This window comes from Lutra lutra, chromosome 2 (assembly GCF_902655055.1).
Source record: "Lutra lutra chromosome 2, mLutLut1.2, whole genome shotgun sequence".
Taxonomy (NCBI): domain Eukaryota; kingdom Metazoa; phylum Chordata; class Mammalia; order Carnivora; family Mustelidae; genus Lutra; species Lutra lutra.
The window spans coordinates 40,789,242-40,809,720 of NC_062279.1; the positions used below are offsets into that span (position 1 = coordinate 40,789,242).

General features: G+C 43.2%; 1 protein-coding gene across 7 annotated transcripts in view; it reads right to left on the reverse strand.

The window, feature by feature from the left end:
- Positions 1 to 20,479, reverse strand: part of SH2D4A (SH2 domain containing 4A) — a 57,041-nt gene that overhangs the window by 21,805 nt on the left and 14,757 nt on the right. For 4 of the 7 annotated variants that reach the window (XM_047717265.1, XM_047717266.1, XM_047717263.1 and 1 more), the window contains exons 3-6: positions 17,127 to 17,286; positions 15,345 to 15,519; positions 5,133 to 5,261; positions 3,535 to 3,615 (exon numbers count right to left, since the gene is read on the reverse strand). In XM_047717265.1, the coding sequence (XP_047573221.1) occupies positions 3,535 to 3,615; positions 5,133 to 5,261; positions 15,345 to 15,519; positions 17,127 to 17,286 (545 nt within the window). The remainder of the gene's footprint in view (positions 1 to 3,534; positions 3,616 to 5,132; positions 5,262 to 15,344; positions 15,520 to 17,126; positions 17,287 to 20,479) is intronic. The other 3 variants (XM_047717268.1, XM_047717267.1, XM_047717269.1) reach the window with 2 other exon arrangements.

Genomic DNA, 20,479 nt, shown 5'->3' on the forward strand with positions numbered 1-20,479 from the left:
AAAATGTGGCACTGGGGGGACCTGAGTGGCTCAGTTGGTTAAGGGTCTACCTTTGGCTCATGTCATGATCCCGGGTCCTGGGATCGAGCCCCCACCTCGGGCTCCACGCTCATTGGGGAGTCTGCTTCTCCCTCTGCCTTTGCCCCTCCCCACTGCTCATACTCCTGCTCTCTCTCTCAAATAAATAAAATCTTTAAAAGAATTATTTAAAAATGTGGTACTTACACATTTTAGGTGACCCAAAAAGGAATATTTTTTGTTTTTTTTGTTTTGTTTTTTAAATTTTTACAAAGCATCCTCTTAGAGAAAATATAAAATAAGAAACACAAGTCTTCCTTAAAAAGGGAATTTGTTTTTCAAGTTGTAAATATACAGAACACGAAAATTATCATTTTAACCTTTTTAAACATTGTGGAAGAATACACATAACATAAAAAACCATGTTAGCCATTCTGAAGTGAACAGCTCTGTGGCATTAAGTACACTGAAGGGAATTAGCTTTTAACTAAAGAAAAACTCACACCAAATCACTTAGACCTAAAAAAGTACTTTATTTGGGTATTGCCTTCTGAGGGCTTACTAGAAAACTGAATTTAGTACTTGGTGAACCAAATAAAAGCCGCGGTCACCTATAATAACGAAGGAAGCTGAGAGGGTCAGAAAAGACTGACCATGCTTCGTTTTTGCATCTCAGAATCGACAGGTATTTTTTTGTGTGTGTGTGTGTTTTCCTATAGAAAGATAAAGACATTCTGTTAAATTATCTCACCCCAACTAAAATATAAACCTTGATGTTGTGAAACCCATTTTTGATCACTGTGGGAAGTCATAAATCACAGTTAATATAGGAGGTGATCATTCATTCACTCTTTCATTTCAGATGTAACTAAACTTTCATGTATTTATTATCTTCATTTTTTTTCTTACTTCCTTTTCCTGCCTAGAGCTAAGCCCCCTTTGTTTCCTCTTATTATAAAAAACAAACAAAAAAACCCCACAAAAAACCCACCAGCTTTTGGTGTTTTAAATGACTGTTAAAATTTATCACCTTACCGAAGCCATGTATAAACCTGAAATACATAAAAAGTACTGCTAGCAATTTCTAAACTTAAACAGAAAAAAAAAACCTTGAAAGTGGAGCTTTATTCATCTTCCACATGCATATTTTAAAATGATTTAAAATGATTAGAAAAGAGCTACAACATTAAACCATGATAGTGTATATGGGTGCTTAGGAAAAGCAAAAAGTTTACAAAGTAAGTCTACTTAAGGAGAAATATTCACTAATAATGCAGGTGGTATGTGGTTGATGACAATCAAATGTTGGGGAGTGCTGTAGCTAGTAAATCATATTTCTCTTTAACGTGTAGCATCACTATGTTTGGGGCACAGAGGGAAAGGAGACAAATTAACGAGTTTCACAGAGTAATGGATGAGATGAGCCCCGACCACTCTATTCATTCCAAAGCAGCTAGAAAACTTAAGGACTTGTCCTGATTCTCTAAGAATTCCTTCAGAAAATTTACTTTTAGCAAAATCTTTACAGGTTGGTCTTTATGTCCTCTACTTAGGAAACCAAACCATCATTCCATTTTTAGAAGTTTTTGCAAGAAGCATGTAGGTCCAGGATGGGGATGGTGAGCCAAGCATGGGAAAGTCAGGTAGAGGCTGAGGGGTGAAGGGGCAAGAGCGGTGAGGCTGGACACTGGTCCAAACACCCACAGGCTGAGGTTTATATACATGAGGATGGGCAGTTCGATGTCAAAATATCTCCCACGGAAATCCTCTTATTATCCCAGCTTCTTAATGGAAATACTTACCACCAGTTTCCTCATTAGACCCTCTCCATTGCCTCCTAAGTCGAAAAGCTCTGTTTTACTATCTTTGTTCTCCAGAGAAGGTGGGTAAGTGATCTATCTGCTCACTCATTCTCTTGAGTTCCCATATAATTTCTTAAGTTAGAGAAGGAATGCATTGGCCCATGGCTTCGCACATTCTCATGAGAGGGTTTGAAGACTGAAAATCTGGCTGTCTCACATCTAAAAATGCTTGAGAACCTTCTAGTCTATCCTCCTTATTTTGCAGCCAAGAAAGCTTAGCTCTCTCTTTTCCATCTAGACTCACCCTCTGGATGGTTTCATCTTTCATCATGGCTTGATATAACACCAAGATATCAGATTCCTTACAAGGGTCTACATGTTTCTCAACCCTAATCTCCCTTCTTATTCACTGACCTTTCTGCTGTTGTTGACTATGTCAAGTGTGCTCTTGCCTTTGTGCCTTCATACTCGGTGTTGCCTCTGCCTGGGACATAATGTTCCCCCGTCTCCACATGGCTCCCTCCCTCATTACGTCAGGTCTCTCTTCCAGTAGTGCCTTCTCAGAGTAGCCTTCTCTGACCATCTCTATAAAAAGTCTGTCCCCACCCTCCCAGTATTCCTCAGCTCCCTTATCCTGCATTATTTTTCTCCACAGAACTTACGACTTCATAGATGTGTTTGTTGTCTGTCTCCCTCACCCAGAATATAAGCTTCCTGAGGGCAGGGATTTTATCTGTTTTGCTTATAGTGCTTTCAATGCCTATAACAGAGCCTAGCACACAGAGAAACTCCATGGACATTGGTTAAATAAATACAAAGATCCTTTGTTTTTCTATCATTTAAAATGGAACAGTGTAATCCAGGCAGTGTTACCGAAATTTTCCTTTAGATGCTCTATTGCTACTGTTTTAGAAAGGTACATATTATACCAACAAGATGCACACCGGGACTACACTGCAAAAATTCATCATAGTTTCTTGAAGGCTAAATGCGAGCTATCCCAGTTCACACATGTCCCTGCAGATTGCACTGTCCACTGGAACGAGGGCCTCCACTGTGGCCATGCCTCAGGCCTGTGGTCACACAGAACCTTCTCTTTACAGCTTCACATCTTACATTACTTTTTCAAACTTTCTGCAGGTCAGATCTACTATGGTTTCCAACTGCCCATCTATGCTCCATTTTTTGTGAGGAATGTATGATGGGATACAGTCTAGCACAATGGAGGAAAGAGGCTCTGCCTGTAGGGAGAACCACATCTGGATGGGCGTGTGAGTGATATGAGTGCCCAAAGGAGCTCCTGGCACAGTGGGCATGGATGGTTCATTGAACAGGATCCAGCTCACAGAAACAAGGAACACATAAGGAACCTAATCTGAATTCATGATTTCTGCCAAGTTAAATGCTTCATTTATAGCTCCCTGAGATCAATCTTTCCTCAGTGTTTGCTGCAGCCCAGGATACTGTCTCTGCGTTAGATCTTCCGTGAGGAGTTTAGCAGATATGTCTTGGCATCTATTCTTTCCACGATACTCAAGACTTTCCCAAGTCCGGATAAACAGGTAAAAATGAAGAGCTATGTTCACAAGCTTTTAAAGACAGATTTCACATCTGCCGCTTTCATTTCCGCATGAGACTAATATACCAATTTGTGAAACATTAGTGGCAATGGCTATGCATTTAGTCCCCTGAAGACAGAACGTTAAGTCTTTACCTGGTGAAATCCATATGCCTTCATACGATTGATAGAATCTGCCAACATTTGTTGAATATTTCTTGAGGAACTGGAGAGTGACTAAAAATTAAATGAAACACGTTTTTATACCATTTAGAACTACAGTGCAATTTCAGCAGGTAATGTGTTTATGCTTCCCTTATTTCAATGTCCCCTGCACCCCCATAGGTGGATGCACCAAAGCTTCCCACCAGCACCTGAGTTGCTGAGCCATTAATGACTGAGGCAGCAGGTATGCAAAGCTTTAGCCTCCCCACTCAGTAGGGCATAGAAATGAATTATGGCTCAAGATCCTGGAGCTGGTGGTTTACTCATGACAAGTGAGTTTCTGTATTTTGTTCCCAGCTGGCCCCAGGGCCCCTGAATGGCTTCTAGACATTACCATTATTCCTTAATTTAAATTCTCTTCTTCTCTTAATCCCTGCTCTACCTCATCCCCTGTTTTTGGTTAGACCAGAAAAATGCTTAGTCTCTGCCATTTAACTGCATGTTAGGTAGGAGCAGAAGCAGGAATGGAGTATCAGTTCCATGCCTGGGAGCCCTGCCCACTTTCCCTGCCTGATCGCATTCCCTTCCCACCTCTCCCACCCCTGTTATCCAGCCCAGTGTCTGGGTTTATGCCATTCCAGACAGATTTCCCAGGAGGCAACTCCTGCCAGTGGGGTTCCCGGATCCATTGCCTGGATTCCCTGGTGTCACTCCTGCCTGCCACATGTCAACTGCTCAGGCATTGTGACTGAGCTGGCATATCACACTGAGTGCCTCTTTAGACCAGGTCAGTTACACAGGCCCCTGTCACCGGGTCCCTGGACTGAATGCAGAGTCTGGACCAAGTCCCAACATGAAAAGCCACACATCCTTTACAGCTTAATAGAGCCAACCTGCAGCCCATATTACCAGGATTTATGTGTCTTGTGCCTGAGGATTCACTCCTGAATTTTGATATTGATCAGAAATTGTCAGTAAATTTTCAGAAAAATGTTGGTACCAAAATTCAGTGTGGAACACAGGGGATACTTTGGGGTCATTACTAAGCCGTGTAATAAACCAGTGTGGCTACTCAATTTTGCCCCCTTCTTAACAGTAGCTACACTGCATTTCCCAGCTGCCCTAGCAGTTAGGTGCGCCCGTGGGAATAAGCCATCTCCACTATAATGCAGGTGATAACTGGTATCTGCCACTTCTATTCTAGTCCTTAAAGTCTCCTTCCCACATGCCTCTAGGCCACTTCCCCCTTCCTATGCTTACTGCTAAAAACTGGAGAACCATCAAAAGCCTGAGTCCCTAACTGACTGGGCAGACCTGGGCCCTCCTGAATCAGAACCCATCCTGGATGTTTGAAGAGAGAAAGATGAAACTTCTGTTATGTTTTGACCATTGGATTTTGGTCTGTATGTTAGTTGATAAAACTGGCCATGGCAGTTGCTGGTGGCACTCTTCAAGCCTTCTGCTGGGATTTTTTCCTACTAATCATGGGGAGTGTTATTTGGGCTAATTCCACTGGTGGCTAGTCATGGAAGGACCATTACGACCAGGCACGGTGACTTAGTCAGTCTTATTTTTATTACTCACAACACCTCTAATGGATGGGCAACACAATGCCCAATTATCAGAGGAAGAAACTGAGTCGCAGAGGAGTTGTGTATCTTGCTGGCATCACACAGCTGACTTGTGCCAGAGTTTATAGTTTTTCCACTATGTTGACACTGTAACGACAGGAAATAACTCTAGGTCAAAAGTTTCTTTATGCCTATTACTTGGCAAAAAATGAATCCTATAGGTTTCAAAATTACTACCTACCTACAATATTCTGTCTTATTTTTTATTTTAATATTACAAAATAATACATAACTTCTTTGCATCCAAAATAGCACAGTAACCAGTTCTTATTTATGAACAGGTTAGGACTGTTCCAGCAGGTTTTGTATATGTCTGCTCAAAAGTCCACGGCAATTTTGAAGGGTTTGGGCTTGCAGTCTCTAAATAAATGTCTACCATAAGGAATGTGAGTTTTAAAAAAAGGCTCACTCTCCCTTTCTTCAATGCGGTAAGATCTGTGGGGCATCATTTTGCAAAAAGGATCAGTTTCTCTATGTTGAAAATTAGGAGGCAGGTAACCACCCTCCCTTGCCTCCTCATGCGCAGTAGATAAGGTTCCAGCTTTGGTATCTACACCCCTGGTCTCCCCACTGGTTTGTCACAGGTCCTGGACCAATGCAGCCAGCACAGCTTTGGACCCAGGATTTGTCAGTGGCACCTCCACCATGCTCAGCCTTTAAGCTCTCCAACAAACTCTCAATTGTTTCCTGAATTAGCATCAGGCTAACAGGCATCTGACATGTCTCTTTTAACATACATTCTACTTTGTCAAATATTTTTCGCCCCATCACTTGCCAATTACTGTTACGGGTATAATACCCTTAAGCATACTGTGTGAGTTATTCTTTGTCCCTTAGAATTATTTGTTCAACTGAATGATTCATCTTATATACACATACAACACTGTTTTTTCAACACTTGCTTTTTGCTTTATTATCTTAATTTTTTTCCATCATCCATCTATCACCAAAGGCAAACTACCCCAAGATGGACCACTTCGGCATGCACATTGTTTTTTAACTAAAAGCAATCAAAACACAGCACATTCAGGAAAATCTCTTTACCTCCCCACCTCAACTGCGTAAGAGAATTTAGATAAAGGACCTGCTCCAGGAAGAGAACTATGCTATAGATAACCACATTAGACTACGAGCCAGATATGGCAAGGCCTGTCTGATCAAAGTCCTCTATGTCCCCTTCTTTCTGAGTGACCAGGCAAACATTTGTTCACCAAACATTTACTCCTCTTCATCTTCCTGTGAATTACATTCATTCCCTTTACGTCCCAGGCCCTTAGCCTCTTTCTCCTTAGTTCAGGATGATATATATACCTCCTTTTGCTTGACTCTCTTTGGAATTTCCTGGTCTGTGTGGCATTCCCATACAAATGAAATTAAATTTGATTTTCTCCTGTTAATCTGTCTCATGTCAATCTGATTCTTAGTCTGGCCAGAAGGACCTTGAAAGGCAGAGGAAATTCTTCCTCCCTGACACCAGCATTTCGACACTCTCACTGCTTTTGCGCTTATCAGAAATGATGAGGTTATTCATATTCTTAAGATAATTCAAAACTAAGCACAGACACACGAACCAGACAATGGAACGTTTTGTGATGCTGGGGATTGAAGGGACTAGTGTGACCAGCAGCACCACCTGCTGGGGCCAGTCAGAGTTGCCGGCCTTTCTTTGTCCGGAGGTTTAGGTTGAGTCTTCAGTGTACCAAAGCTCAAAGTTGGTTCTTGAGTATAAGAGTCTGAGCATAAATAATTTTCATTACTTTAACAACCACCCAGTTAACAACGACACGATACTTCTACTGAAGTACTTCTATATGCCTAAAATATACTGTAAACTCCAAAATTATTCACATATACTAAGAACCACATGTATAAAAATTCTATTTTTTTTTCTTTTAAAAAGATTTTAGGGGCGCCTGGGTGGCTCAGTGGATTAAGCCGCTGCCTTCGGCTCAGGTCATGATCTCAGGGTCCTGGGATCGAGTCCTGCATCGGGCTCTCTGCTCGGCGGGAAGCCTGCTTCCCTCCCTCTCTCTCTGCCTGCCTCTCTGTCTACTTGTAATCTCTCTCTGTCAAATAAATAAAATCTTTAAAAAAAAAAAAAAATATATATATATATATATATCTGAATACCACCATGGTGTCAAGGTCAAGGTTACAATCAAAATTTACAGTTTAGTAGCTTTTTTTTTTTTTTTTTATCATTCTGTTATAGTAAAATGACAGATTTAAAAACATACCAGAGCCTTGGGACAGTGCATGCAAACACATGCATGTGCACAAAGTAGGGGTAGAGAGGTGTCATCTCTAACTCTCCTTCTTTAAAGATATGAAGAGTAGGACTCTTGCTCAAGGTGTTTTAATCTATGAGCCTCAAGCCTCAAGGTTTTTTTTTTTTTGTTGTTTGTTTGTTTTGTTTTTTTAAGAATGCTTTGAATCCTGGATGTTTGTGCTCTAATTTTTTTTAGTCTTCTGTTTTGCAGTATGGTCTACTCTGAAGGCCATTTGTACAAAAATAACAAGTAATTCTCTGGAGATAAAATCTAAAAGTGGACAGATCTAGTTCTATTCAAGGTCCCCTTTGGGGCAAGGACAATCAGTCTACTGATTAATGAGTTCCCAGCCTACAGATTACATATAAACAGAGAAACACAAAGGGGCTTAGCTTTGAATTAGCATGCTCTGCTGGTCTCCCAAGCACACTGAGAACTGTTCCGTTCTCCCCCAAATTCTCTGGCACAGAGTGGGGAAAACACTGACAGCATCCAGAGGACTGTCCACACCCAGGTCCCTAAGATCTCCACTTAGCTGTGGGGTATACCCAAACACCCAAACTCCCCAGGAGGGGATGCTTCACACAGGGCATCATTTCATTTTCTCTGGCTCCTATTAACTCCCCCTTGCATATGCCTTTGCCTGGGAATGGCGTCTGCTTCCCGACCTGCAGGTCTCAGAACCTGGCTGGGTGACAGCTAAATCCTGGTATTTACTATCACCTCTGGTTCAGTAATAGCACCCAGGATCACTAAGTGTTCAACCGTGATCCACTGAGAACCACAACACTCTCACTAAATGTTAAGCTGAACATCATTTCTGAGTTCTCCATGTACTATCATCACTGCTAAAAACAAGGACAGGGCAGGTATTTTGCAGAGGACAATAGCTATTCAGAATAAGAACCATACCCTCAGCTCTAATCCAGGGCATCACTTCAGCCTCCTACTCAGACTGCACAAACCATGGAGCCTATGGGCCCCCTCCAGCTCTTCATCTGAACAGTGAAAAGGACCACGGTTGGGCTCATGATAAAAACAGCATCTTATAACTGAAGAACTTCAGGGAATGATTCTTGCGGTTTCTATCAGATGATACTGGGCAAGCACCCTCATGTTTATAAATTTTCTCAGCTTCTTTTGTAAAGAAACAGTGTTGCTAATTTAATCCCTGTATTATAGAAGGAATGGATTCCTTACAGGATACTGCCTGGAGTCACAGAGCTGCCTGGGAGGATTGAAGCCTCCATTCCCAGACAAGAGGTCTTGCCCTGTGTCAATGGTACAGTATCTGGTACTTAATCGGGGAGTCTTACCTTTGGCTATCTATTTGTTAAAATGAAAATTTTAAATCACTGTAAGTATATTCTTTAAAAAAATTTTTCATAAAGATTATCTTTGTGAAGAAAATTGTTCTGAGACTGGATCCCAAGTTTTCCAAACCCTGAAGTGGGGATCCAACAACTCTTCTCAAAACTCCTCAATTTGCTTCTTATGGCTCTAAGGGTGAAAGAGAAATTCTTCAACCTTGGACTTGGGGCAAATCTTTCATTATTCTACAACAGATCTCCTTGGATAATTTCATCTTCTAATGAAGATACAAAATAAATCATTATTATATCGGTATAAAATAATCCAAAGGCAAACCTATAGATTGGGCCATTTAGTGTTCTGGTTCTGTTAGGTGTTAGACATTTTGGTAGTCAGGGCTGGGGTCCCCAACAAGAAGATATGGAGTCAGGACAGCTAACACAAAACACCACTGACATCCCGTTTTGCAGCTTAGACAGGACCACACTAGCGTTCTGCTTTGAAGTCTTTGCAAAAGTGACTTTTGTAAAATATCCTAAAGTAAAAGAATTAACCACAAAGCATTTGTCACCATCATGGGCAAGGGGCAGTTAAGACACAAGCCCCCAGATGTCAGCAAAATAGACCACCCACACATGGACATTAACCGAAATACATAGATACGTGACCAGAGCCCTGATTGGCAGGACTCTGCACACCCTGATTGCTAAGATGGTTCTGCAAAACAGCTCACAAAAATCCCTAAACTTAGAAATTCCAAGGGCAACTCTCTTGGGCCGCCTCCCTCTCTGGGAGCTTTATACTCTTGCTCAATAAACTGCTTTGTTGCCCACTGCTGTTTGGTCTACCTCTTCATTCTTCAAAGAGGCCAAAGTGACCAAAACCTGCAGGCACTAAAGACAGAAAATCCTGCAATAGTTCTGTGGAGGGAAGGGTACAACTCTCTACATTTTTTATATGTGAAAAGAATAGCTTTTTCCCATGTGAGCCAAACGATACAGTTTGAGTCTGGGGTGGAAGGCTGTGGAAAAAAGCTCAGAATAAGATTAGGAATAGGAAGCCGATTAACTAAGAAAGACAATGTGTACTTTATTTCCAGAAATGAGACTGGGGTCACCTCAGTCTTGTACTACTGGCCTCAAACCTCACATCTTTGCCTAAATTCTGCTTGAAGATGAAAGTGCAGACCTCACAGTGAGGCCTATCCATTGAAACTCTACAGAAACTCTCCTTTACAGCTATAGTGATGTGAAAAATATTTGACTTCAGGTCACGCCTATGGATGTTGTTTTAGGGTCATGAATGTTTAGAGCTGGCAAAACGTATGAAGAATCATCCCAGCAAACATCCCATCTCACCAGCTGACTGACGGTCAACAATCTGAATAACTGTGAACAGGATTCTTTCCAAAGCTTGCAGGTAAGAACCCGCCTCAGCCAGAACCTTGATTTCTGCCTCCTGAGACCTCAAACAGAGGACCCAGCCAAGCCTTGTCAGAATTCTGACCAAAGGAGCTGTCGTTATTTGGTCCATTTGTTTTACAATAATTTGCTGTGGTGACAATAGAAAACATACATGAGACAAGGCCAGCTCTTTGGGTCATGTGGCCTGTCAGCTCCTCAAATGTGCCCTCCAGGTCCCAACCAAAGTACTTTCTCTAGTCAGGCTGCTCTCCGCCCTGCACCCGCACACATGACGCTTTCCTTTTTCACACAGACATTCTGTGCTTTTTCTCACAGACATTCTGCAGTTCCCTCTGGCCTTGGGCCTTCCCCCGTCCCTTTCTTCCACAAACTGGGTGAGCCCTGGCCACTCTCCAGCTGGAACTCCTGCCTTACTTAGTACTAAGTGCCTCTCATCTTCTAACTCCTGACGGGTGAAGACCTTGTCCGGTGGCTCCGTTGTGGCTCCATAACGCCTCTCACTACACGTACTGGGACCCTGAGGAACACTTGTTCAGAGAAGCACTGATTCAGTCCATCCCGCCAAGCCCTGCAAGATCTTCACGCCTGCAGCCTGCACGCAGGACATGCTCATAGAGAGGAGGCAAGGCTTCAAGCATTTCTAGCTCAAACAACTCCTTGGATTTGTAGGGGACTTTGGCTTTTCAAGCATTCTCAAATGTATTATCTCATGTGATTTAAAAAAAAAAAACCACATGAGATAAACAAGGTGGGTATTTTTTAATTCCCAGTTTTTATAGTTGAGAAAACAAGAGGCTCCAGAAGGTTCAGAGATTTGCCTAGCTAGCAAATCTGCGTGAGGCGGACACGCCGCTCTGAAGATCTGGGGGAGATCTGGAAGAGAAACAGCATGGCAGAGCCGTGAGCTCTGGGAAGCACCACTGCTGTGAATCAGACTGTTGCCAGGTTTCCAAGCAGTTCGATTTCACCGTGTCTATTTCTCCACTGCTTCCCCAGTCCTCCTTCTTCCTCTCTCTCCCTGTTTTCTTACAGGAAAAGTTCTTCCGTTTAATTTTAAAGCATTCCTGCTTTAGGGAAAAAAACCCCAAACTCTCATTCCAACAGTAGGATCATTCAGATACTGATGTGAATACCTTCCCTGAGGCACAGTGAGATGGCCAGAGTGCTGGCCCTGAATTAGAGGACCAGGTTTACGGCACCAGCTCTGCCTCAGATCAGGCTTTGCAGAAACCACTGCCCTTGAGTAGTCCACTCAGAGAGCAAGAGCCTGTTTCACACCTGTTTGTTGTGAGGATGAAGTGAAATGGCAAATCGAAGACTTTTGACAGCCCACAGAGCTACACACATTTTAAATGTCAAATTCCTCACCTCAACCATGATCACCCCAATTATTAGCACTAAGGCCAATCTCCCTGCTTCACTAAAGAATATCATAGGCTCCTGGCTACACTCTTAGGATGTACTGTTCTCTTCCAGTGAAGCTGGCTGCGGCATTCATTCAGGCTGATTTCATCTTATTCAAAATACTACTGGTAAACAGGGAGGACAGTGAAAGAGTAAGTGTTGAATTTAACCCGAGTCTTACACAGACCCAGAGGGGTCCCTGACTACATCATAAAATAATGAGAGCAGAACTGAGAAACGCTGGCTGACACAAATGCAGAAATACAGTCTATGCTGATGCTTCAGTGCAAATACAAGGGGTCACTATTCACCAGAAGAATGACTTCCCATGACTAAATGACTGTGCACAAGAGCTTCTACAGTGCTGAATGCACATCAATATTTGGGTTGAATTTAACTTTCCCCTACTATCCACAGCCCTTCAGAGAACTAAGGTAAGACCAGTAAGGGGTGCTTTCAGGTTCAGGTCTGGAGTTCTCTGATGATGATCTGTCATGTGGAAACTTATTACAAATCTAGCAAGGCCATTCTACTTTAGTAAATCTATAGTGGGTTTTCCGTGAATATTGTTCATGATTCTGGAAGACTGATTACTCTTGAACCTGCCCATGGTTATTCAGATAAGCTTCATGATCACTAACTTCAATAAAAACTGCTTAACAATTTTTCTTTTTATAATAAATTTTAGGCCATGTGCAGATAATGAACGTTTAAAGAAATGACAATATCCTTCTAGATATTATACTTAAAATAGATTACAGATGAATTGTGGACCTCTTTACTGTGCAAGCCTGAACCGCATTTTGGAAACATAATCGGATGACTTCCAAAGCTCTAGTCTTGGTTTCTCACCAGAGTTCTCATCTGAAGGTACAAATAGGGGGAATATGATGAATTCTATTTTAAATACCCCAGGGCTATGATGAGAATGAAAGCAGATAAACAAAAAGGAGAGCTTTCTAACTGATTTTTGGGCAAACCACTTATCTCTTTGAGCATTAGTCTGCATCTGTATGAAAGAAATACTTGCATTTTCCATTTCACAGGAATATTATGAAATGAAATAACTATATGAGAAAAAGTCTTGCAAACTCTAAGTCAGCTTGTATATAATTTATTATCATGTGAAAAATCAACTTATATCTACCATCTAAAGTGGCATGCAGAATCCTTGGTATCTCTAAACTAGACTCTGCTCCTTTAAAACCAGCTTCTCCCCCCGAGGTTCCTGTCCATGCTCACAGCATCCACATCATCCCAGGCGTCTCAGCTTAGAAACTTGGGTTGTGCTAGGAAGCTTGCCCTCCACCCACTCTGATCCATGAATAATCAGTTCAAATTTAAAAATTTCAAAAAATAAATCTGACCAGGTCAAACCTTCGTTCAAAAATCTTTGGCAATAACCAGTTGTTCTTGAAAAAAGAGGCCAAAACACAAAGTTGTCCCCAAGACCCTGTCCTGTCTGGCCTTGCCCACCCTCTCACTCAATCGTATGCTCTCCTCTGTCCCTTCTGCATTGCAGCCACACAGCCTACTTTGGGCTCTCCAAAGCCCCCTGTTCTTCTAGCTACATAGCCTTTGTCCATGCTGTCCCTTTGCTGGAACCACTGACCCCGGTAATCCTCTGTCATCATCTGCAGCTCCATGTCCTCTGCAAAGCCACCCTGCACTTCCTGCCATTGCTCAAATTCTAGTGTAATAGGGATGCATAGAAACATATCCTTTTCTTGAGATCACTCATTATCTTTTGAAATGACGGGTTATGTGAGGTCTCTCTCTGCTTTCTAAACTATAAAGTTCATTCAGCAGTCCTTTCCTTCAATTTATTCTAAAGTTCAGCAGTGATTCTGTCCTTACTCCTCCCTATAATCTCAATGCCTAGCACATAATGGGTACTTTTTAAATGAATGAGTAAACGGCCAATCTTGAGATCTTCTCCTCTCACTGTGTTTGTGTGTGTTTGTGTGTATTATATGTGTGTGTGTATAAAATATAATTCCTATAATATTTATGATATAGTAGAACAATAATAACCATGGTATTTAACTTCTATTTTAATCTTCTATCCTGCTTTTGGAAAAAAACTTTTTTCTATGAAACTATTGTAATTCAGGCACAAAGATAAGCATGCATACATAACGCTTTGAAGAAGGATTTTTTTTGTTCTTGCTGTTGTTATTCTTCATTTTAGGGGTGCTAGAAAAGGAGTCTGCTATTTGGAGGGAGTTTGGTATTAAATGTGGAATACAAAGCAGCCCTGGGAGGGACTGAATGCTTTACTGCACATGTGAGGAAAGGACCCAGGTCTGACCCTGGTATATAAACCAAATTTTAGAATTTTGTACCCGTAAATATTTTGAGCCTTATATTTGCAGCTCTTTATAAAGCTTCTTTGTATTCCTCATATTAATAAGACAATCAAATGCAATAGTTAAGGAATGATCCAGGGGTCCTACAGACCCCTGTTTCTGTTTGAATCCTGAGTCAGTCTTTTGTCAACTCTAAGTCCTTGGGCAGATCAAATACCCATATTGAACCTCAGTTTCCTTACTTGTAAAGTGGACAAATACAGAAACAGTCCCTCGGTCATAAAGTCATTGTAAGAACGATAAGAGACATTCAGCAGTGTGCTTTGCCCCATCATAACGCCATGAAGGAAGCAGGATAGATAACCATAGCCCTGTGCGACTGCCTCAAATAGGTCAAGAGCACACACAACTAGTGTCACAAAGCTGGGGACCTGAGCCAAAGTCAAACAATTGCAAATCCCCTGTTAATTCTCAGTTTAATTAAATTCCTGGCAGAAGAAGGTACTTCATAATATAGTTTTATTGTTCTTCCAAACTATAATCTAAGCAGCAAATGATGTCTGAGCTCTTTAAACCAACTGAAACATGAGAGAGTGCATACCAATTCTGATTATAAAATTCTATTGTGTTGAGGAAATCATGGTCCCCGCAGGCACAGGCAGAATCTATAAAGCCAGAGAGGCATGGAGGTGTAGTCCTCAACAAAACAGGGAAGACTCCACAGAACATAATCTACTTCACAGATACGCCAGCTTCCTAGGGCTGGGTCAGTCAGTGGCAGCCTCGGTGCCAAAGCAGGCTCTGACTTGGTAAGTAAGCTTTACGGCACTGGAGCCACACCTGTTCATTTGAGTACAGTTGTGACAGTGTGTGGTCCACGAAGCCTCAAGTACTTACCCTCAGGCCCCTCACAAAGACAGTTACCAACCTCTATTATGGAAGACATATAACGGGGGAAATAAACCCTGAAAATATCTTAAAATGCACAACTCTATTCCTAGTGCTTTCTTCACACCTTCGGTCCCATGAAAAAGGAGTGTTTTACCCTTTCTTGTGAAGTAGCAGGTGACCCAAATTCCCCAAAATGAAGTGAACATCAGCGCCTTCAAGGTCGGAGGGATTTTTTTTTTTTTTTAAAGATTTTATTTATTTATTTGACAGAGAGAGATCACAAGTAGACAGAGAGGCAGGCAGAGAGAGAGAGAGAGAGGGAAGCAGGCTCCCTGCTGAGCAGAGAGCCCGATGCGGGACTCGATCCCAGGACCCTGAGATCATGACCTGAGCCGAAGGCAGCGGCTTAACCCACTGAGCCACCCAGGCGCCCAAGGTCAGAGGGATTTTTCCCAGAGAAGTTTGTGATCCTGATGTTTGACTACATTCATCTCATTGTTCCCAATTCTTTAATTTCCCTAGCTATTAAATTCTGCGTATTTATACATATGAAAGACTCACCGGAATTTTCTCTTCTTCAAGGAGTGGTGCTGGTCTAGAGCCCTTCCCCAGTTCTTCCTCTTCTGTTGCTGCTTTCTTACAGATATTCTGAGTCTCCTGGGTATCTGGTGCTTGCAGATCACAATATTGTGATTTCATTTTCAAGTTATTGGCGAATTCTTTGGACTGAGTTTTTCTGAAGAGAAACAAATGTGGAATTATCAAAAACATTCTCCAACATGGATAGCTTTTCCAAAGCAGATGCCTATATTCAAATCATGTGAAAAACAGTAACAGATACCATTTACCGAGTTCTTACAATATGCTAAGCCCTGTGCGAATATTTAAAGACATTAACTTAGGGGCACCTGGGTGGCTCAGTTGGCTAAGCATCTGTCTCTTGGTTTCGACTCCTCTTGTGAGATTGAGCCCAGTGCCGGGCTCTGTGCTCAGTGCGGAGTCCGCTTACCCCTCTGCTTGGGCACACTCTCTTGCTCTCGCTCTCAAATTAATAGCATCTTAAAAAAAGAAAAGACATTAACTTATTCCTCATCATAACCCCGTAAGAAGGGCTTGTTATCCTTGCTTACTTGCAAGAAGCTCAAAATAGTTATATTATTTATCCAAGGCCACACTGTGGCGCAGCTAGGATTTGAACCCGGGTCTGCCCAACTTCCGTTCAGAAGCTAAACTGCTGGGGCACACTGCCTTCCTAGGATGCGCAGCTCACACTTCCTTTATCTCTGTACGCCCTTTTATGGTTTGAGTTACCGGAGGGGGTCACAGGAGTGTCAGCGACCCTTGGGACCTGAACCCAGGTCCATATGTCTGCTGCTATCTCATCAGCTCAGAGAGGGCTGTCCCTACTCACAGGGTGACAGCCTTCACAGAAGTCACCCTGGGCCCCCAACAGAGGGGAATCCATCCCCTGCCTCACTGAGACCAGCCAAATTACCTTCCTATTTTTGCAGGCGATCATGTCACTTCCTTATTCAAACCTCTAGTGTCCACAGATCAAGGTCCAAAGTCCTAAATCTGGCTTTCAAGGCACTTTAGAGCATGGCCCCCTCTCTCCTGCTACTTGCCCACGTACACCTCAAACATTCAGAAGTCATCATCACCCAAAGAACGAGACATATTCAGAACTAGGGGTTTTGATCATGCCCTCTGCTTGCAATTTCCTTCCTGATATTCTGCAGCTGGAAAACTCTACTTATCTTTCAAGGTTCAATTCAGATTTTACCTCTTTTCTGGATCGGAATATTGGGCTCAGTTAATGCTCCGCTTGTAGCTGTAGCATGTATCACAGCCTGTATCAGCAGAAGTTAGTTGTGTAACTGCCTGTTTCTCCTCCTCCTCCTAGAAGCTTCTTGTTCATCCTTGAATTCCCACCACCTAGAGTGGTGGAAGCACCTGGAAGGCCTGCTCGCTCAGCGGCCCCCTGTGAACAATCTTGCTGGAAGGCCCAAAGCTTAAACAGTCATTGCATTTCTCACTTACATTCCTGATGCTCAGCTGTGTCCGCTTCAGTGCTTTGGCACGACTCTAGGGAAGCCAGGGATCACACAGGAAACCTCAGCCAGACCAAATCAGATGGCAAGTGAGGAAGTGAAACAGCTGATCTGATCGCATTGAGGGAAGGAAGGGAGCCCCAAAAGTGTAAAGAGACTTGCCGGAGAGATCTACAGTGACTTTTGTAACTCTCAGATCCACCCCACTCTCCCTCCAGATACTCTGAAAAAGAGGCATCTTTGCATCATTTTATAATCCGGCCAGCCTCTCACTGGCTTGCAGATGGCATACCTGAGCTCTTCCGCTTCCTGCTTGGCTTTCAGCTGGGCCCTCTCAGCAATAATCTCATTACAGAGCACGTCGTAGGGTTTATCAAGATGGTGTTCGCCCATCACCCAGACCCAGACTTCCTTATCGGCTCCCAGTTTCCAGTGAACAGATTTGCCGTTCCCTGTAAGCGAAACAGAATTTGGATTGGACAAATATCTTCAGTCATGGGTTATGATGTTTGCCATCATTAAAGTATTTAGGGTCTTCAAGAAAAAAAGATTAGATGAGACAAAGCACTTCCAGTCTCCTCAGGAACAAGCAGCAGTCCCAGGGAGCAATGGAGGTGGTAGCAGAGGATGGCAGCTACAGCAATGTTTTTTTAAAATATAAATATGAGGGTGCCTGGGTGGCCGAGCGTCTGCCTTCAGCTCGGGTCATGATTCCAGGGTCCTGGGATTGAGCCCCTTGTTGGGTTCCCTGTTCAGCGGGGAGTCTGCTTCTCTCTCTCCCTCTCTCTTTCCCCCTCTCTCCAACCGTGCACTTTCTCTTGCTCTCGCTCATACTCTCTTTCTCAAGTAAATAAAATCTTTAAAAAAATATGAATATGATTTTTTAATGTGTCCATTTTGTAATTAAAGTAGGAGAGATGGGGAGAAAGCATGCAGTTTGTGCTAACATCTGATATCAGAATCTCTAAGGTCTGAGAATCTTCTTGAACCCCTTAAGTACACAGCTTTTCCAGGGTTTGGTACTTCCATTCTAGAATTGGACTGGCTTTAGTTTAAATCCTAGTCCTACCACTTACTAGCTGTGTGACTTGGACAAATTAATTTTTCTGAGCCTCAGTTTCCTCATCTGCAAAATGGGAATATGACCGACCACCAACAATGCAGGACTGCCATCGGGAGCAGGCTATACCAGCTCTTTCCCTCAGTGCCTGCCCCATAATAGGAGTTCATGAGAGGTTAAGTGCTACCATCATCCTATTTACTTCTAGGGCTCCTCAGAGATTCACACCAACTTGTGAGAAGATAATACTACTGGTAGTGTGATACTTAGTGAAGCTACTTAAATGGCCCTTGTTTACAATTGGTCACAGGGGTTGTATTACATTCTAGTTCCTGGACTCCAGAGACAGCCACACAGGTCATGCTCCCTGAACCCAGGGTTATGTGGAAACACACCCAGGAGAAGCCAAGAGGGGCAGTCCCTAAATCTAAAAGCCGCCAGGCAGATCTACCGAGGGCCATTATGGTCCATATTGTGGTCAAGATCCCTGGGCCCTAAGAACCCCAAACTGGCCAGTAGTGTTGAGTGTGGGTAAGAGGGCACCTGATGCAACACATGTGCTTAGAGGTTAGAAATCCACACTGGGATTGTGTCTCATCTTTGTACATTAGGTAGAAGGTTTCCAATTAAAGCATCTTCTGTCCAGTGAATTATTAACCTACTTCCTACTGTCGCCCCAGGATACATTAAAAAAGCAGGCTGCTCAAACTCAGATGTGTCCTTTGGTTTGGCACTTTACACCCTTCTTGGGGCAATGAAGACTTCTTATAGCGTGAGAAAATGCTAAATAGGATACTGGGGCAGCGGGAAGTTGAGGGGACAGAATCTTCACTCTAAGAGGAGTCAAATGTATCATCCAGAAAGCAGCTGACCTCGCACTGTTTTCCCAAACAGAGAAACAGTGAACGTGGCACCAGGTATGAAGAGAAGATCAATCCCAAGCATGCCCTAGTGGGAATGGGCCCTGGCCAGCTCTGGCTTGTGTGAGGAGATGCCAAATGGCTCATTAACTGTGGAAAGCTGTCATACCTCATCAAACTCCCTTTATTACACTCTCTCAGGGCAACTAATAGTATTTTTTACTATGTCCATCTCTCAACCTTCACCTAAGTAACTCTCTAGCCATATTTTTGATAGCAGGAGACAGTCGCCCTGACAGGAGAGTGGCAGAGGGCCAGGGGAGGTGGAGAGGGAGGACCCAGGGAGCCTGCAGCATTGCTCAGTGTGGCAGGACACATTCTCTGGGGAGCCCCGCGGGCTGCAGGCCGGGGTATCACTCTTAGGGGAAGAAGGTGCTGCCTTGAAAGGTGAGGTGGGGGAGAAACCCCAGGATCGCCTGTGAACAGAGGAGGGTGCTATGAGTAGAAAAGACTGCCAAAGAAGAGGGCTAGAGCCTTGACATTTTAGAAGCAAGGGAGTGGTGAGAATATGGTGGAGGTAAAGAAGCCATGGTTTGGAGGCAAGAAAAAAAAGAGAAGTGTCACATTCAGCCAGATGCCGAAAGAAGGGTTCTTGACAGAATGGCACTGACGATAACATCTGTGCTGAGCGCTTCTCACCTTCAGGAGCTCTTCAGTGTACCTGAGAGCAAAGAGGTTGGAGGGCCTTCAAGGGCTCCCCCACAATGCCCTAAAACCTTAGCGGAGGCTGCTGGAGAAGTTATTCTAGTAAGATGAGTGTTAGCTCCGACACCCTCAATTTTACACCAAGATGGGGGAAGACTATTCAGGCCTGTTTAGTTCACGCCACAAAAACGTACTGAGTTTCTAACTCTGAGCACAATGCGGATGAGCTAAATGCTGCAGGTGCTACAGAGCTCAAACAGGTGTGGCCATTTTCCTACAAGTGACCTAGCATCTTCGAGAGAAAGAGCAAGGCATCAGGCTGCTTATTTAATGAATTTTATTGCATATCTACTATGTGTGAGGCACTGAGGTAGACATGCATAAGCACTTATGAACAAGACAGACCAGCTCCTGCCCTCGGGGAACTTATATCCTAGCTGGAGATAGGAATCGAACACATAATTAATTATAAAAGTAATACAACTTGGGGAAGGGGGTGTGAGAGGGTGCTAAGGGAATGCGTAAGAAGAATTAATCAATTTGAAGGACCAGGGGAACATACACCAAAACCACAACAGATTTTAAATCCAGTGAAGATTTGCAGGATGGAGAAATCGTTTTGGAAGCACACAGAAGAAAAAAGAAGTTCTTTGTATTGAGTTTTGGAGGGTGTAAGTTTGGTGACCTGCACAAAGATGGTGTGATCAAAGATCAGAGAAGGAAATCAGGGAAGGGCTGTAGGGAATCAGGTTCTCGGTGAGAGCTGAAGAGAGCTTTGGATGTCGTCTGGCTGTGCACTGAGGATCATGCAGGGGGCGGAGCGCACAGGGCACGAGGCACAATTCCCAGACACTTGGCTAAATGATTTAAACTTAGGTCCTGCACTGCATAAAGCCAGAAAGTGGTGTTAAAATCCCAGGGTTTCCACCAACTCTTTATGTAACCATGTATAGGATACCTTACCTCTCTGAGCCTGAGCTCCCTCTCTGATAAAACAGAGGTAGTGAGTCAGACCTCACA